The following is a 16631-nucleotide window of genomic DNA, read 5'->3' as shown; positions in this document are numbered from 1 at the left end:
TATTTAACAGGATCTTGATCAATTGGGCCAGTGGGCTGACGAATGGCAGATGGAGTTTAATTTAGTTAAATTTGAGGTGATGCATTTTGGTAGATTGAACCAGGGCAGGACTTACTCAGTTAATGGCAGGGCGTTGGGGAGAGTTACAGAACAAAGAAATCTAGGGGTACATATTCATAGCTCCTTGAAAGTGGAGTCACGGGTGGACAGAGTGGTGAAGAAGGCATTCGGCATGCTTGATTTCATCGGTCAGTACATTGAATACAGGAGTTGGGACATCTTGTTGAAGTTGCACAAGACATTGATGAGGCCACACTTGGAATACTGTGTGCAGTTCTGGTCACCTATTATAGAAAGAATATTATTAAACTAGAAGGAGTGCAGAAGAGATTTACTAGGATGCTACCGGGACTTAATGGTTTGAATTATAAGAAGAGGCTGGATAGACTGGAACTTTTTACTCTGGAGCATAGGAGGCTGAGGGGTGATCTTATAAAAGTCTATAAAATAATGAGAGGCACAGATCAGCTAGATAGTCAATATATTTCCCCAAAGGTAGGGGAATCTAAAACTATAAATGCGAAGTGATGCATTTTGGTGGGAATAATGTAGGGAGGAGCTACACGATAAATGGAAGAACCATAAAGGGTGTAGAGACGCAGAGGGACCTGGGTGTGCAAGTCCACAGATCTTTGAAGGTGACGTCACAGGTGGAGAAGGTGGTGAAGAAGGCATATGGCATGCTTGCCTTTATAGGACGGGGCATAGAGTATAAAAGTTGGGGTCTGATGTTGCAGATGTATAGAACGTTGGTTCGGCCGCATTTGGAATACTGCGTCCAGTTCTGGTCGCCACACTACCAGAAGGACGTGGAGGCTTTGGAGAGAGTACAGAGGAGGTTTACCAGGATGTTGCCTGGTATGGAGGGGCTTGGTTATGAGGAGAGATTGGGGAAACTGGGGTTGTTCTCCTTGGAAAGACGGAGGATGAGGGGAGACTTAATAGAGGTGTATAAAATTATGAAAGGCATAGATAGGGTGAACGGTGGGAAGCTTTTCCCCGGGTCGGTGGTGACGTTCACGAGGGGTCATAGGTTCAAGGTGAAGGGGGGGAGGTTTAACACAGATATCAGAAGGACATATTTCACACAGAGGGTCGTGGGGGCCTGGAATGTGTTGCCGGGCAAGGTGGTGGAGGCGGACACACTGGGAACGTTTAAGACTTATCTAGACAGCTATATGAACGGAGTGGGAATGGAGGGATACAAAAGAGTGATCTAGTTTGGACCAGGGAGCGGCGCGGGCTAATTGTTCCTGGTTTCTCGTTTCAAGGCTTCATTCTACGATCATCTTGCTGGTGCCAGTACAGAGTGATACTGCGGATAGTTGGGAACCTGTCTCGGGGGCAGGGGATTCATATGGTGTTCGTGGAAGTGGAAATGACTAGGGTTGGGAAGCATTTTCCGATCGGGGCCATTGTGATCTCCTGGACTCGTTTCGATCGCCTCAGGGGGTCGGAGAGGAATTTCCCAGATTTTTTTTTCCCCATATTGGCCCTGGGGTTTTTCACTCTGGGTTTTCGCCTCTCCCTGGAGATCACATGGTCTGGAATGGGGGGGTGGGGGTAAGTTAATAGGTTGTAATGAACAAAGCATCGTAGCTGTGAGGGACAGCTCGGTGGATAGGATATTGGTATGTAGATAGGCTGGAAAATTGGGTGGGGATCCTGGATTCAGGATTCAATCCTGGACTGGGGAGCGGCGCGGGCTTGGAGGGCCGAAGGGCCTGTTCCTGTGCTGTATTGTTCTTTGTTTGTTCTTTGTAGAGGGTATAGGTTTAAAGTGAGAGGGGAGAGATACAAAAGTGTCCAGAGGGGCAATTTTTTACAGAGGGTGGTGAGTGCCTGGAACAAGCTGCCAGAGGTAATAGAGGTGGGTACAATTTTGTCTTTTAAAAAGCATTTAGATAGTTACATGGGTAAGACGGGTATAGAGGGATATGGGCCAAATGCGGGCAATTGGGATTAGCTTAGGGGTTTAAAAAAAAAGGACTATGGACAATTTGGGCCGAAGAGCCTGTTTCCATGCTGTAAAACTCTATGACTCTATGACTCTGACTCTATATCACATCAATTTATTCTTAATCAACAATGCCACTCCACCACCTTTTCCTCTCTGTCTGTTTTCCTAAAAACTGAATAGTCCTCAATGTTTAATTCCCATCCTTGGCCACTTTGGAGCCATGTCTCCGTAATGCCAACTATGCCACTTTACATCTATCCACGCAACTAAATCATTCATTTAATTTCTATTGATCCGACCGTTCATGTACAAACCCTTAAGATGACCCCTGTTAATATTTCTTATCCTGATCCTACTACTTTTTGCTCTGTCCTTATTTGACTCTGGCCCTGGATTTCTCTGCCTATCACTTTTCTTATTGCTCTTGCCTTCTTTTGCTCTTGTTCTTGATTTCCCCATAGTTTTCTATCCTCCTGCCATATTAGTTTAAACCCTCCCCATCCATCCAGCAAGTACCCCCTCCCCCAAGAACATCAATCCTGATCCTACCCAGTATGTACAGTCCCACCTCCCACAGAACCAGTCCCAATGCCCCAGGAATATTAACCCCCATATGATCTTTTCAGCCATTTATTCATCCTATATATCCTGACTAGCACGTGGCACAGGTAGTAATCCTGAGATAACGACCTTTGAGGTCCTACTTTCAGCCTGCTTCCTTGGCCCATATATTATGCTTTCAGGACCTCATCCTTTTTTTTAACCTGTGCCGTTTGTACCACAACCACTGGCTCTTCACCCTCTTCCTTCAGAATGCAACCGCTCTGAGATATCCTTGACCCTAGTAGTAAGGAGGCAACATACTCATTTCTGGCCAGAGAAATGCCTATCTATCCCCCTTCTAATTGAATCCCCTATAACTATTGCATTTCGATGCCTATTGCTCCTTCACTGTCCCTCTGTGATCCCCTGAGAGGCCATTCCCCTGAACAGTATCCAAAATGGTTTATCTGCTTTGCAGGATATTAGCCACAGGACATTGCCTGCCTGGGCCTCTTGCTCTGTCTGGTGCTCATCCAGGACAAAGCCAGCATTGGTAATAGCACAGTGGCATACAGTGATAAGGAAGTTGACATGAGAATTCTTAATATTGTCGGTGGACCCCATGAAGTCTCATGCTGTCAGTTCTATCTTGGTGACTCACTGTTTAGGAGGCACTAATGGTGACAAGGATGAAGAAGAATGTAGTCAGGGTGAGAGATTTCAATGTCAATCGCCAAGAGTGGCTCAGCAGCTCATGCAGTCCTAAGGATGTTGCTTCTGGACTGGGCCTATGATAGGTGATGAGGGCACCAACTAGAGGGCAGAACACATTTGATCTCATCCAATGGGATGGAGCAGCAGTATAAAATGAAGGGTACCATTCTTAGCAGTGTAGAGGATCAGAAGGACCTTGGGGTCCGGGTCCATAGGACTCTTAAATCGGCCTCGCAGGTGGAGGATGCGGTCAAGAAGGCGTATGGCGTACTAGCCTTCATTAATCGAGGGATTGAGTTTAGGAGTCGGGAGATAATGCTGCAGCTTTATAGGACCCTGGTTAGACCCCACTTGGAGTACTGCGCGCAATTCTGGTCACCTCATTACAGGAAAGATGTTGAAGCCATTGAAAGGGTGCAGAGGAGATTTACAAGGATGTTGCCTGGATTGGGGGGCATGCCTTATGAGGATAGGTTGAGGGAGCTTGGTCTCTTCTCCCTGGAGAGACGAAGGATGAGAGGTGACCTGATAGAGGTTTACAAGATGTTGAGGGGTCTGGATAGGGTGGACTCTCAGAGGCTATTTCCAAGGGCTGAAATGGTTGCTACGAGAGGACACAGGTTTAAGGTGCTGGGGGGTAGGTACAGGGGGGATGTCAGGGGTAAGTTTTTCACTCAGAGGGTGGTGGGTGAGTGGAATCGGCTGACGTCGGTGGTGGTGGAGGCAAACTCGTTGGGGTCTTTTAAGAGACTTCTGGATGAGTACATGGGATTTAATGGGATTGAGGGCTAGAGATAGGCCTAGAGGTGGGGATGTGATCGGCGCAACTTGTGGGCCGAAGGGCCTGTTTGTGCTGTGGCTTTCTATGTTCTATGTTCTATGTTCTATGTTCACCAACTTGCCAGCCTCAGATGCATCTGTGCATCGCTGTATCTTTGCCTCCTTTACCGCCTGCTGCTTGAATGGCTGGTGTATGAGAACACCAATGTCTCATTGCACATTCCACTCTCTCAATTTATAGCCATTCAGATAACAATCAGCCTTCCATTTTTTTCTGCCAAACTGGATAACCTCACATTTATCAACATTATACATGCATTTTCCAGTTCACTCTGCTTGTCCAAATCACACTGAAGCACCTCTGCATCCTCCTGACAGCTCACCCTTTCCACTCAGTTTTGTGCCATCTGCAAATGTGTAGACATTCCAATTAGTTCCCTCATCAAAATCACTAATACACATTGTGAATAGCTAGCGTCCTAACACTAATCCCTGCTGTACTGTATTTAGGTTTGGCCGGGCAAGTAACAAATAACATTCGCGTCATGCAAGTGATAGCCAATTATAATTTACAACATGGAGTGTCTGACAACCATAATCTGACATTACATGTCATTACCCTCACACACGATTGACATCCTGGGCATTAGATTGCTCAGAAATTGAAATTTAATGTTTATGTAAATAAAGTGACTACAAATGCAGCAACATATATCTCAATTCTGAGTCCCAAGTTCCTGTCCACCTGGCAAGGCTCAAGTCAGGAGTTGGATAGAATACTCCCCAGTTGCCAGGATGAACGGGTCTCCAGAAACACTAAAGATGCTCAACACAATCCCAGACAAAGCATCATGCTTGAGTGGAACCCTTTCCATTGACAGTCACTTCCTCCGTCACCCTAACATCTACAAGGTGCACGCTCAGAATTCACCTAGCCCCCTTAGGAAGCACCTTTCTCACTTATGACCAATACCATCAAGGGAAATGGCAACACATATTGGAACACCCTCCATGTCACTCTCCATCTTGACTTTGAAATGTATTGCCGTTCCTTCACTGTCAGTGGGTCAAAATCCTGGAACTCCCACCCTAATAACACTGTGGAGGTACCTACACCACACCACTGCAGCGTTTCAAGAAGGCAGCTCAAGAGTATCGTCTCCTGGAAAATTATTGATGGACAATAATTATTGGCCTTGACAGTTGACATCCAGGAATGATTGATATAAGTATAAAAATTAACGTTTCCAAGGTTTAGAGACAAAACAAGGAAACCGACTGAACAGCATAAAACTTTCAAAGAGCCATCGGAGGTATGATGGATGAATGGCCCTCTTCTGTGTGATATAATTCCCCAATTGTATGTTGCCAGGCTGAAATACTCTGAGATCCAATAGGGTGTTTGGCAATGATAAGATGCTCAGTATATTGCGACAGTTTTTGGATTTATGTATCATATTTGACTGTCTTAGAATCATTTGAGACTTCCCTAATTCCCTACTTAGGTGTGTCTGATAGTGTTGAATTATTTTCACTCAATCCAGGAGGTTGTGGAGTCATGGTAAACTCCAGCAGCTTTATAGCCAATGTTCTGGCTGCCACAACAATGTAGTTTGAGCGACTGGAGTGTTGCCATGTGAATGAAACATCAAACTGGACCGTGCATCCACCCTGGGAAAAAGCTTCTGACGAGCCAATCTGTCCAGGCCCGTCATAATCTTGTAGACTTCTATCAGGTCACCTCTCAATCTCTGTCATTCCAGTGAGAACAAACAAGTTTCTCCAACCTCTCCTCATAGCTAATGCCCTCCATACCAAGCAACATCTTGGTAAATCTTTTCTGTGCCGTCTCCAAAGCCTCCACATCCTTCTGGTACTGTGGCGACCAGAATTGAACACTATAGTCAAATGTGACCTAAGTAAGGTTCTATAAAGCTGCAACATGACTTACCAATTTTTAAACTCAATGCCCTGGCCGATGAAGGCAAGCATGCCATATGCCTTCCTGACTACCTTCTCCATCTGCGTTGCCACTTTCAGTGACCTGTGTACCTGTACACCCAGATCCCTCTGCCTATCAATGCTCTTAAGGGTTCTGCCATTTACTGTATATTTCCTATCTGTATCAGGCCTTCCAAAATGCATTACATAGAACAGTACAGCACAGAACAGGCCCTTCGGCCCACGATGTTGTGCCGAGCTTTATCTGAAACCAAGATCAAGCTATCCCACTCCCTATCATCCTGGTGTGCTCCATGTGCCTATCCAATAACCGCTTAAATGTTCCTAAAGTGTCTGACTCCACTATCACTGCAGGCAGTCCATTCCACACCCCAACCACTCTCTGCGTAAAGAACCTACCTCTGATATCCTTCCTATATCCCCCACCACGAACCCTATAGTTATGCCCCCTTGTAATAGCTCCATCCACCCGAGGAAATAGTCTTTGAACGTTCACTCTATCTATCCCCTTCATCATTTTATAAACCTCTATTAAGTCTCCCCTCAGCCTCCTCCGCTCCAGAGAGAACAGCCCTAGCTCCCTCAACCTTTCCTCATAAGACCTACCCTCCAAACCAGGCAGCATCCTGGTAAATCTCCGCTGCACCCTTTCCAAGCGCTTCCACATCCTTCTTATAGTGAGGTGACCAGAACTGCACACAATATTCCAAATGTGGTCTCACCAAGGTCCTGTACAGTTGCAGCATAACCTCACGGCTCTTAAACTCCAACCCCCTGTTAATAAAAGCTAACACACTATAGGCCTTCTTCACAGCTCTATCCACTTGAGTGGCAACCTTTAGAGATCTCTGGATATGGACCCCAAGATCTCTCTGTTCCTCCACAGTCTTCAGAACCCTACCTTTGACCCTGTAATCCACATTTAAATTAGTCCTACCAAAATGAATCACCTCACATTTATCAGGGTTAAACTCCATTTGCCATTTTTCAGCCCAGCTTTGCATCCTATCTATGTCTCTTTGCAGCCTACAACAGCCCTCCACCTCATCCACTACTCCACCAATCTTGGTGTCATCAGCAAATTTACTGATCCACCCTTCAGCCCCCTCCTCTAAGTCATTAATAAAAATCACAAAGAGCAGAGGACCAAGCACTGATCCCTGTGGCACTCCGCTAGCAACATGCCTCCAGTCCGAAAATTTTCCATCCACCACCACCCTCTGTCTTCGATCAGATAGCCAGTTACCTATCCAATCGGCCAACTTTCCCTCTATCCCACACCTCCTCACTTTCATCATAAGCTGACCATGGGGGACCTTATCAAACACCTTACTAAAATCCATGTATATGACATGACTTTACCTCACATTTGTCCGCACCGACAGCAATCCCACCCAGGCCCTATCCCCATCACCCTACATATTTACCCCATTAATCCCTCTAACCTATGCATCCTGGGACACTAAGGGACAATTTAGCATGGCCAAACAAACCTAACCTGCACATCTTGGGAGTGTGTGAGGAAACCCAAGCAGACACGGGGAGAATGTGCAAACTCCGCACAGACAGTGACCCAAGACGGGAATCGAACCTAGGTCCCTGGAGCTGTGAGGCAGCAGTGCTCACCACTGTGCCACCGTGCTGCCCATTTTTTCTTTTCTTTTAAATGTTTCGTTCATCTTCTCTGTGGAAAGAATGTTCCCACCTTCACCATTCTGCCCATGTAACTGTTTTAACCACTGTTCACTGCAAGCATTTCATTGTTTGTTTTTAGGTGTGAGATGCACTCTGACCTATAGTGCCCCCAAGCAGAATGCCATGATTACAAAGCTCTGCGATGGTGAAGTGTGTATGTGTGCTGAAGGTATGTCCGACACATCTGGCTGAACTGGTAATATGTTCCCCGTTCGTGTAAATTCTCATTTTCTCCATGACCGTTATCTCAGGGCGCACCGATCAAGGTCCTGTGGCCCAAGGCAGCATGGCAATGGAAATTAAGTCACTGTGAAGAAGTGTGTTAAATGGGCCAAGAGATCGTTGAAGCAGAAGTTTTGACTGGGTGACAATTATTCTGGGATGACGTGATTAATTTCAGTGTGCTTTGGTTGCCAAAGGGATGGGATTGGGATTTGTCAGCAGCAACATTAGTGTGAGACCAGGATGATCAGAATAATTAAGCTTCAAAGTGAATAGATGGATAAGCAATGCTTTTTCCAGATGTTTAATTGATGACAATGCCAAAACCTCAGGCAGTGCAAAGGGTATTGCAGGCCACAATTTGAATATGAGAGTATTCGTGGAAAATTCACATTAATTGCATCCTATCACCTGCTCTAGTATTCATTAGATTAGCCGAGATGTCGTAATTTATTTAGGATAAAAAAATGAATGCGTTTATTTGAAATGAAAATGTCAAATGTTCTTATGCTGCACCATAGCTACGAGGGCAATTCGTTGAGCTATAGTTCCACATTTATCTTTGTATCTGCACTTTTGTACCTATTTCTAGCAGACACAATAATATTTGCATACATATTTATCTAATATTCCTATTTCTATCTTTCTCTCTATCTCACGTCCGCATTTGCCTTTAATAATTTTAATAATTGCCTTTCCATCTCCTACAATCTACCGAACAATTAATCAACCTACCTGTTATATTAGTCTCTGTGTTTTGTTCAATAGTCAGGGAATTAAAATATTAACTGTGTTACTCACTTCATAGATGCTGCAAACGTTTTAAATAGTTGGAACATTTTCAGTTTTATTCCAAATTTCCAGATGTTGGCCAATTTCCTTTGTTCGTCTGTCCCGTCCGTCATATCATTGCAATTTTCCAGCTAAATTAATCACTTTCCTGTCATTAATCAGAAGCGTCCACGGGTCATTTGGCAATTTGCGTTGTTATATTGATGTGGAATCAATTATTTGTCTGCTAAATATTTTGCCACAGGTGCCTGTCCCCATATAAACCACGTCTTATCCAATGAAGTGAATGGATCGGCCCAGATTGATTTTGCTTGCTACAGTCCAATTGTGGATTATGGTAAGTGCCATAATTATATTTCTTCAAGCTCTCAGTCCCTTGGGTTTTAAATGACCAGCAAAAATTTGGTATGCCTAATAGCAAATCAGCAGTCTCCTTTATAAAGGAGTTCAAGAGTATCGAATCTGTTGAGAAATATTTGAAAACACACGAGGAGAGGCATAGATGACCTTCAAGAGCAACATTTACATAAATGCGCGAGTTTGCTGCCGATCGTTATATTCAAGTGTTGCATCTGAGTGTTGACGACTAGGTCAGCATTTTTGTCCATCAATAATTGCTCTTGAGAAGGTGGTAGTGAGCTGCCTTCTTGAACTCTTGCAGTTCAATTGGGGTAGGAAGGCCCAGTGTAATATTGGGATTTGAGCTCCAGTATTTTAAGATAGTGGTCGTGAAGGAATGGCAGTATATTTTCAAGTCGGGATGGTGTACGAGTTTGAGGTGAACTTCCAGGTGGTGGTGCACCCATGAATCTGTTGCCCATGTCTTCCTAGGTGCTAGAGATTGCAAATTAGGAAGGGGTTGTTGACTGAGCCTTGGTAAGTTGCTTCAATGCATCTTGTAGATACAATGCACTGTTATCACTGTGCGCGGTGATGGAGGGATTAAATGTTTAAGAGTGTGGATGCTTCCAGGCGTGCTGTTTTATCCTGGATGGTATTGTTGATTGTTGCTGTAGTTGCACTAATCCAAGCAAGTGGAAAGTATTCCACACAACCATGAGTTGTGCCTTGTAGCTGGTGAGCAGGATTGTTGAGGTCAGGAGGTAAATTGCTCTCCATGGAATTCCCAGCCACAAAGTTTCTATGGCTGATCCAACTCAGAAGTCCAACAGTCACAAATATCTTCCAATACATGGTGAAGCCCTTCCCCCACACCCCACCTCCACTACCAGTGACTCTAGTTTTGCTCAGACTCCTTAATGCCTCACTTGGTCAAATGTAGCTTTGATGTCAAGAGCTATCTCATCTTGTGGTCACTTCTCATCTTGTGGTCAGCTCTTTTGTCCGTGTCTTACCCAAGGCTGTAATGCTATCGGGAGTTAAGTGACACTGGCAGAACCCAAATTGTGAGCCAGATGTTATTTCAAAGAAATTTCCCCTTGAAAGCTTTGTCGATAATACATTGTATCAGCTTTCTGGTGTGTTTTGAGAGTTCCACTGAGTTAATAGTTCCCTGCATATATGTGCTGATCCAAACTCTTGAGATTATGCAGGGGGTGAAGGAATACGTGACAAATTAAGGTCAAAAAGAAGCAGTCAGGTAATACAGGAGTTTATGGTGTGCATCCATTCTCCAATCAGCATTCAGTATCCTACAGTGTAGAAGGAGGCCAATTGGCCCATCGAGTCTGCACCAACCACAATCCCACGCATCCCCTATCTCTATAACCCCATACATTTACCCTAGCTAGTCCCCCTGACACCAAGGGGCAATTTAGTATGGCCAATCCACCTAACCTGCACATCTTTGGACTGTGGGAGGAAATCGGAGCATCCAGAGGAAATCCACGCAGACACGGGGAGAGTGTGCAAACTCCACACAGTAACCCAAGCCAGGAATCGAACCCAGGTCCCAGTATTCAATTTAAAATACTGATGAAAACAATATTTATCTGCAGATTCCAGCAACAACTTACAGCACCAATGTTGGCTCAGCTTTCCAATCAGAATTGGAGTAACAATATTGATTTTAAAAAACACAGATAGAGAAAAAGACTGGCATTTCTGTAACAATATATGAGAACTAGGATGTTGATCTACACTCTCAGATTCCAATAAACGCCTGGGAGCAGCTTTCAGTTGAGTGGGTGCCCAGTCAACATTCCTGGTCAAAATTTGGACCATGAGCAAGGGCAGAAACTGGTAAGGTATCCTGCAGTAAAAAACATACAGGGATAAGTAGAACAATTTGGAGGCATAGTGGCAGAAATAGTAATCCCCGGATTGCTCATAGCATGCAGTCCAGCGAAGACAGGGGAGAATAACTAAATTATTACTTGGTTGAAATGATGGTACAGGCAGGGGGGCATTTGATTTAGTATTAATGCCAGAGATCTGGAACATTTCAAGGTGCAGCCTGGTTAAACAGTCTCTGACAAACTTGGAAGATGGTAAATGCATAAGGCAAGTAACTAAGTTTAGTTTATTTATTAGTCACAAGTAGGCTTATAATCACACTGCAATGAAGTTATTGCGAAATTCCTCGAGTCACCACACTCACCTATTCAGGTAAACTGAGGGAGAATTTAGCATGGCCAATGCACCTAACCAGCATGTCTTTTGGACTGTAGGAGGAAACCAGAGCGCCTGGAGAAAACCCACGCACAGGGAGAATGCGTAAACTCCACACAGGCAGTGACTCAAGCCAGAAATCGAACCCGGGTCCCTGGTGCTGTGAGGCCACAGTGCTAACCATTGTGCCACCATGCCACCCATCTGGGGAGTCATGTGCTGAGTGTAGTCAGTAGACACTGGTTGTAGGGCTTGTGGTGGGTCTGATGGTCAACCCCTAGGGCTTCCTGGAGCAGGGATTTCCTTGCCGGGTTGGTGTGCATATGTACAATACTTGACCAGGAGCGAGAAATAGTTTGAATTCTCTTAATTTTTTTTCTGGAAACTTGAGTTAACAATTGGAGTCATTCAAATTTTGCGATTTCAGTCACATTTTCAGATGGTTTCTAGGAATTTTCCAGACGTAGCGGCTAAAGATAAGTGAAGGAGTGGTGGAATTTTCACCGAAACAAATGAGAGTTCATTTCTTAGTGACATTTCTAAGTTGTCTTTCTCCAAATTGCCTTGCAGCCTATACAGTCAGAGTCCTGAACATAAGTTCGGCGGGATCTTTTGACAACTATCAGGCGTCTATCACTGATTGTTTGAAAATGAGCAGTAAGTGTTGTTCTGACAGCTGACTTCTTATTGAAGTTGTTGTTACTGCGAAATGCGGATTGGTGTTATGTTGCAAAATTGTGAACACAATGTTTGTCCTGACTGTGAAACCATGTTCTCTCCAGAAGGCAGAGCTACTCTCACTGCTTTTATGATCCACACTATCTCAATCAGAAACCTATTCCCATAACGTTTCAGTTAATGCACATCATCTGTGAAAATTGTCAAGTACAAGTGATATAAATTTAAATTGTGCCCCTAATACTGGGGTTGTGGATTGATAGAAGTTAGGATGGTGTGGGCAGTTGTTGGCCGTATAGATAGCAATAAACAAGCAGATCTCTTAAGAACTGATCGATTAATTTGCAATTTCTTGATCAATTGGGCCAGTGGGCTGACAAATGTCAGATAGAGTTTACATAGAACACAAAACATTACAGCACAGTACAGGCCCTTCGGCCCTCGATGTTGCGCTGACCTGTAAAACCAATCTGAAGCCCATCTAACCTACACTATTCCAATATCGTCCATATGTTTATCCAATGACCATTTAAATGCCCTTAATGTTGGCGAGTCCACTACTGTTGCAGGCAGGACATTCCACTCTCTGAGTAAAGAACCTACCTCTGACATCTGTCCTATATCTTTCACCCCTCAATTTAAAGCTATGTCCCCCTCGTGCTAGCCATCACCATCCGAGGAAAAAGGCTCTCACTGTCCACCCTATCTAATCCTCTGATCATCTTATATGCCTCTATTAAGTCACCTCTTAACCTTCTTCTCTCTAACGAAAACAGCCTCAAGTCCCTCAGCCTTTCCTCATAAGACCTTCCCACCATACCAGGCAACATCCTAGTAAATCTCCTCTGCACCCTTTCCAATGCTTCTACATCCTTCCTATAATGCGGCGACCAAAACTGTACGCAATACTCCAAGTGCGGCCGCACCAGAATTTTGTACAGCTGCAACATGACCTCATGGCTCCGAAACTCAATCCCTCTACCAATAAAAGCTAACACACCGTATGCCTTCTTAACAACTCTATCAACCTGGGTGCCAACTTTCAGGGATCTATGCACATGGACACCGAGATCGCTCTGCTCATCCACACTACCAAGTATCTTACCATTAGCCCAGTACTCTGTATTCCTGTTACTCCTTCCAAAGTGAATCACCTCACACTTCTCCGCATTAAACTCCATTTGCCACCTCTCAGCCCAGCTCTGCAGCTTATCTATGTCCCTCTGTAACCTGCAACATCCTTCCGCACTGTCCACAACTCCACCAACTTTAGTGTCATCTGCAAATTTACTAACCCATCCTTCTACGCCCTCATCCAGGTCATTTATAAAAATGACAAACAGCAGTGGCCCCAAAACAGATCCTTGCGGTACACCACTCGTAACTGAACTCCAGGATGAACATTTCCCATCAACCACCACCCTATCTTCTTACAGCTAGCCAATTTCTGATCCAAACCGCTAAATCACCCTCAATCCCATGCCTCCGTATTTTCTGCAATAGCTTACAATGGGGAACCTTATCAAATGCTTTACTGAAATCCATATACACCACATCAATTTTTAATTTAGATAATGCGAGGTGATGCATTTTGGTAAATTGAACCAGGGCAGGACTTACTCAGTCAATGGAGAGAGTTACAGAACAAAGAGATGTAGGGGTACAGGTTCATAGCTCCTTGAAAGTGGAGTCACAGGTGGACAGACTGGTGAAGAAGGCATTCAGCATGCTTGGTTTCATTGGTCAGAACATTGAGTTGGGACGTCTTGTTGAAGTTGTACAAGACATTGGTAAGGCCACACTTGGAATACTGTGTACAGTTCTGGTCACCCTATTATAGAAAGAGTGCAGAAGAGATTTACTAGGATGCTACCGGGATTTGATGATTTGAGTTATAAGGATAGACTGGGACCTTTTTCTTTGGAGCGTAGAAGGCTGAGGGGTGATCTTATAGAGGTCTATAAAATAATGAGGGGCATAGATCGGCTAGATAGTCAATATCTTTTCTCAAAGGTAGGGGAGTCTAAAACTAGAGGGCATAGGTTTAAGGCGAGAGGGGAAAGATACACAAAGATCCAGAGGGGCAATTTTTTCAGAGGGTGGTGAGTATCTGGAACAAGCTACCAGAGGTAGTAGTAGAGCTGGGTACAATTTTGTCTTTTAAAAAGCATTTAGACAGTTACATGGGTAAGATGGGTATAGAGGGATATGGGCCAAATGCGGGCAATTGGGATTAGCTTAGGGGTTAAAAAAAGGGTTGCATGGACAAGTTGGGCCGAAGGGCCTGTTTCCATGCTGTAAACCTCTGTGACTCTATAACTTTAATTTAAGACATTTCCCTTACATTGTCATAAAACTAGATAAGGATGATGACGTTAAAATAGGTGAAGTCCGACATTTCCTGAGTCAAAAATCCTGCCAGTTTCAGCTGAAGGAGGGTGATGAATATCTAGTGATGGGTCAAGATGGGACAACCAGCGACGCAAGCAGAAAGTAAGCCAAATTTTCTCATTTGCTATCGCAGCAATTCCCCTCTAATGTGAAATGGGCAGAATGTCTTTGGAGGTCTATCACTTCCTCGTTCTCAGCGCAATTAGCAACACGCAATAAATGCCAGTTCTGCGCTCAGCCCGTACCTTGAGAAACGACCAAAAAAATGTTTTAACCTGTGAAATCATTAACTAATCAAATAAGAAACTGCAAGTTACCATGGGGCGGCACAGTAGCACAGTGGTTAGCACTGCTGCTTCACAGCTCCAAGGACCTGGGTTCAATTCCCGGCTTGGGTCACTGTCTGTGTGGAGTTTGCACATTCTCCTCGTGTCTGTGTGGGTTTCCTCCGGGTGCTCCGGTTTCCTCCCACACTCCAAAGATGTGTGGGTTAGGTTGATTGGCCATGCTAAAATTGCCCATTCGTGTCCTGAGATGCGTAGGTTAGAGGGATTGGCGGGTAAATATATGGGGGTAGGGCCTGGGTGGGATTGTGGTCGGTGCAGACTCGATGGGCCAAATGGCCTCTTTCTGCACTGTAGGGTTTCTATGATTCTATAAATACTGTTAGTCGGGCAGTAACATGACAATGCAGGTCTTCAGTTAAGTGACGTATTAGTTGTTATTTCTTGACAGTTACAGTGAACGATGGGCCGAATGGCCTCCTTCTGCACTGTAGGGTTTCTATGATTTCAATGATAGCAACAGTTCAGTTTCCCTCTCATTTTGTATTTTACCTCAGTGCGATTCCTGTCCTGTGACGGGGGATCGGAGCTTTTCAATTGTCATATTCCAGTGTCCAAATTTTAACAAAATTGTCCGTTGATCCACAATATCTGTCCACTACCTTAATGAAATCTTAAATTCTTCTTTAATCTGAAGGATGCAGTATTTATTGGATGCCAAGTCGTGGGTTGAAGCCATTCCACCGGAAGATATCTGCGAACTTCGTAAATACAGGAGCTCCTGCAGAAATCTCAGGAATTCCATGACTGCTCTTGTAGATCATGGCTGTCAGATGTAGTGTCAATCCAACAAATTGTTGCTGCTTATATGTTGAATCATCGTTGTCAAATCCAAATCAATGATTACTTCAAGGAAAATGTTTGGCATGTTATATGAATATTTGTAATAATAATAATAATTTCCAGCAGCCTTCCCTGCCTCAATTTCTGTTGGTTTGTCTTTTCACATAAAATAAACGTTTTTGTTTCTGTCATGTGACATGTGTTCATATCCTTCTAATTTACTTTGCATTACCCACTTGAAGGGCCGATGGGTTTGCCTGAGCCCAGTGAGCCAGGGACAGATGGAGATAGAGACAGAGGCAACAAGAACACATAACGAGGAAAGATGACCTCATTCCTACTCACCATTCGAGGCCCCAAATATTCCTTCCCTGAAATGATTTACTTGACTTTCTTTAAATTTCTATGCTCACAGAGGGTCTTCCCTGCTGAATAGCAAGCAAGCAAAAACTGCGCCTGCATAAAAATACCCACCAACATTAAGGGCAACATTTTGGCACAGTGAATAGCATTGATGCCTCACAACACTCGGGACCTGGGTTCAATTCCAGACTGTCTCTGTGGAGTTTAGCCCCCACCCCCCCACCGGACTGGTTATGATCAATAGGGAGATAGGATAAGGGAATGCGCCTAGTTGGGTGCTTTTTCAGAAGGTCAGTACAGACACGATGGACCAAATGGTCTCCTGCTACATTGTAGAGATTATAAGGATTATCTGGTTTTATTTAGGTGTTACCCAAAATTCTGGCCTCCCTCACACTGAAAAACAAGCTTGAATATCAGCACCCTGCCCTTTGACTGGGTGCATTAGAGATTACTAAACTCAAAGTTGTATTTAGCAATATCAGATCAGTACCTCTGCTGTCAGTTAATTACTTTTCAGCTACCCCTGCTTGGTATCAACTATTTGCTTTGTTTGCTTTCTGATGGAATGTATTGATGTTCCAACCATTCAGACCTCCACGAGGTATATTTGTTGTGTCGTACATTGTTCCATTGCTACCCCCCATCAGCTGGAGTCATTAAACCGTTTGCTGTTTAATGTCTCATATCATCCAGCCAGTTACAGAGCGCTTGTCCTTCTGCCCATAAATCTAACATCTTTTCTGTTGAAAAAATTCATTCACATTTATTAA

The 16631-nt window shown here is 44.2% G+C and overlaps 1 protein-coding gene across 4 annotated transcripts in view; it reads left to right on the top strand.

Annotated features, from left to right (window-relative positions):
* Positions 1–15688, top strand: part of LOC144497122 (complement C4-like) — a 469428-nt gene extending 453740 nt beyond the window's left edge. For 3 of the 4 annotated variants that reach the window (XM_078217916.1, XM_078217917.1, XM_078217914.1), the window contains 5 exons: positions 7794–7883; positions 8973–9065; positions 11870–11956; positions 14338–14470; positions 15350–15688. In XM_078217916.1, the coding sequence (XP_078074042.1) occupies positions 7794–7883; positions 8973–9065; positions 11870–11956; positions 14338–14470; positions 15350–15491 (545 nt within the window). In that variant the 3' untranslated portion in view covers positions 15492–15688. The remainder of the gene's footprint in view (positions 1–7793; positions 7884–8972; positions 9066–11869; positions 11957–14337; positions 14471–15349) is intronic. The other variant, XM_078217918.1, reaches the window with a different exon arrangement.
* The last annotated feature ends 943 nt before the right edge of the window (positions 15689–16631 follow it).

The sequence above is a fragment of the Mustelus asterias genome, chromosome 8 (assembly GCF_964213995.1).
Source record: "Mustelus asterias chromosome 8, sMusAst1.hap1.1, whole genome shotgun sequence".
NCBI lineage: Eukaryota > Metazoa > Chordata > Chondrichthyes > Carcharhiniformes > Triakidae > Mustelus > Mustelus asterias.
This window is presented reverse-complemented; position numbering and strand designations above follow the sequence as displayed.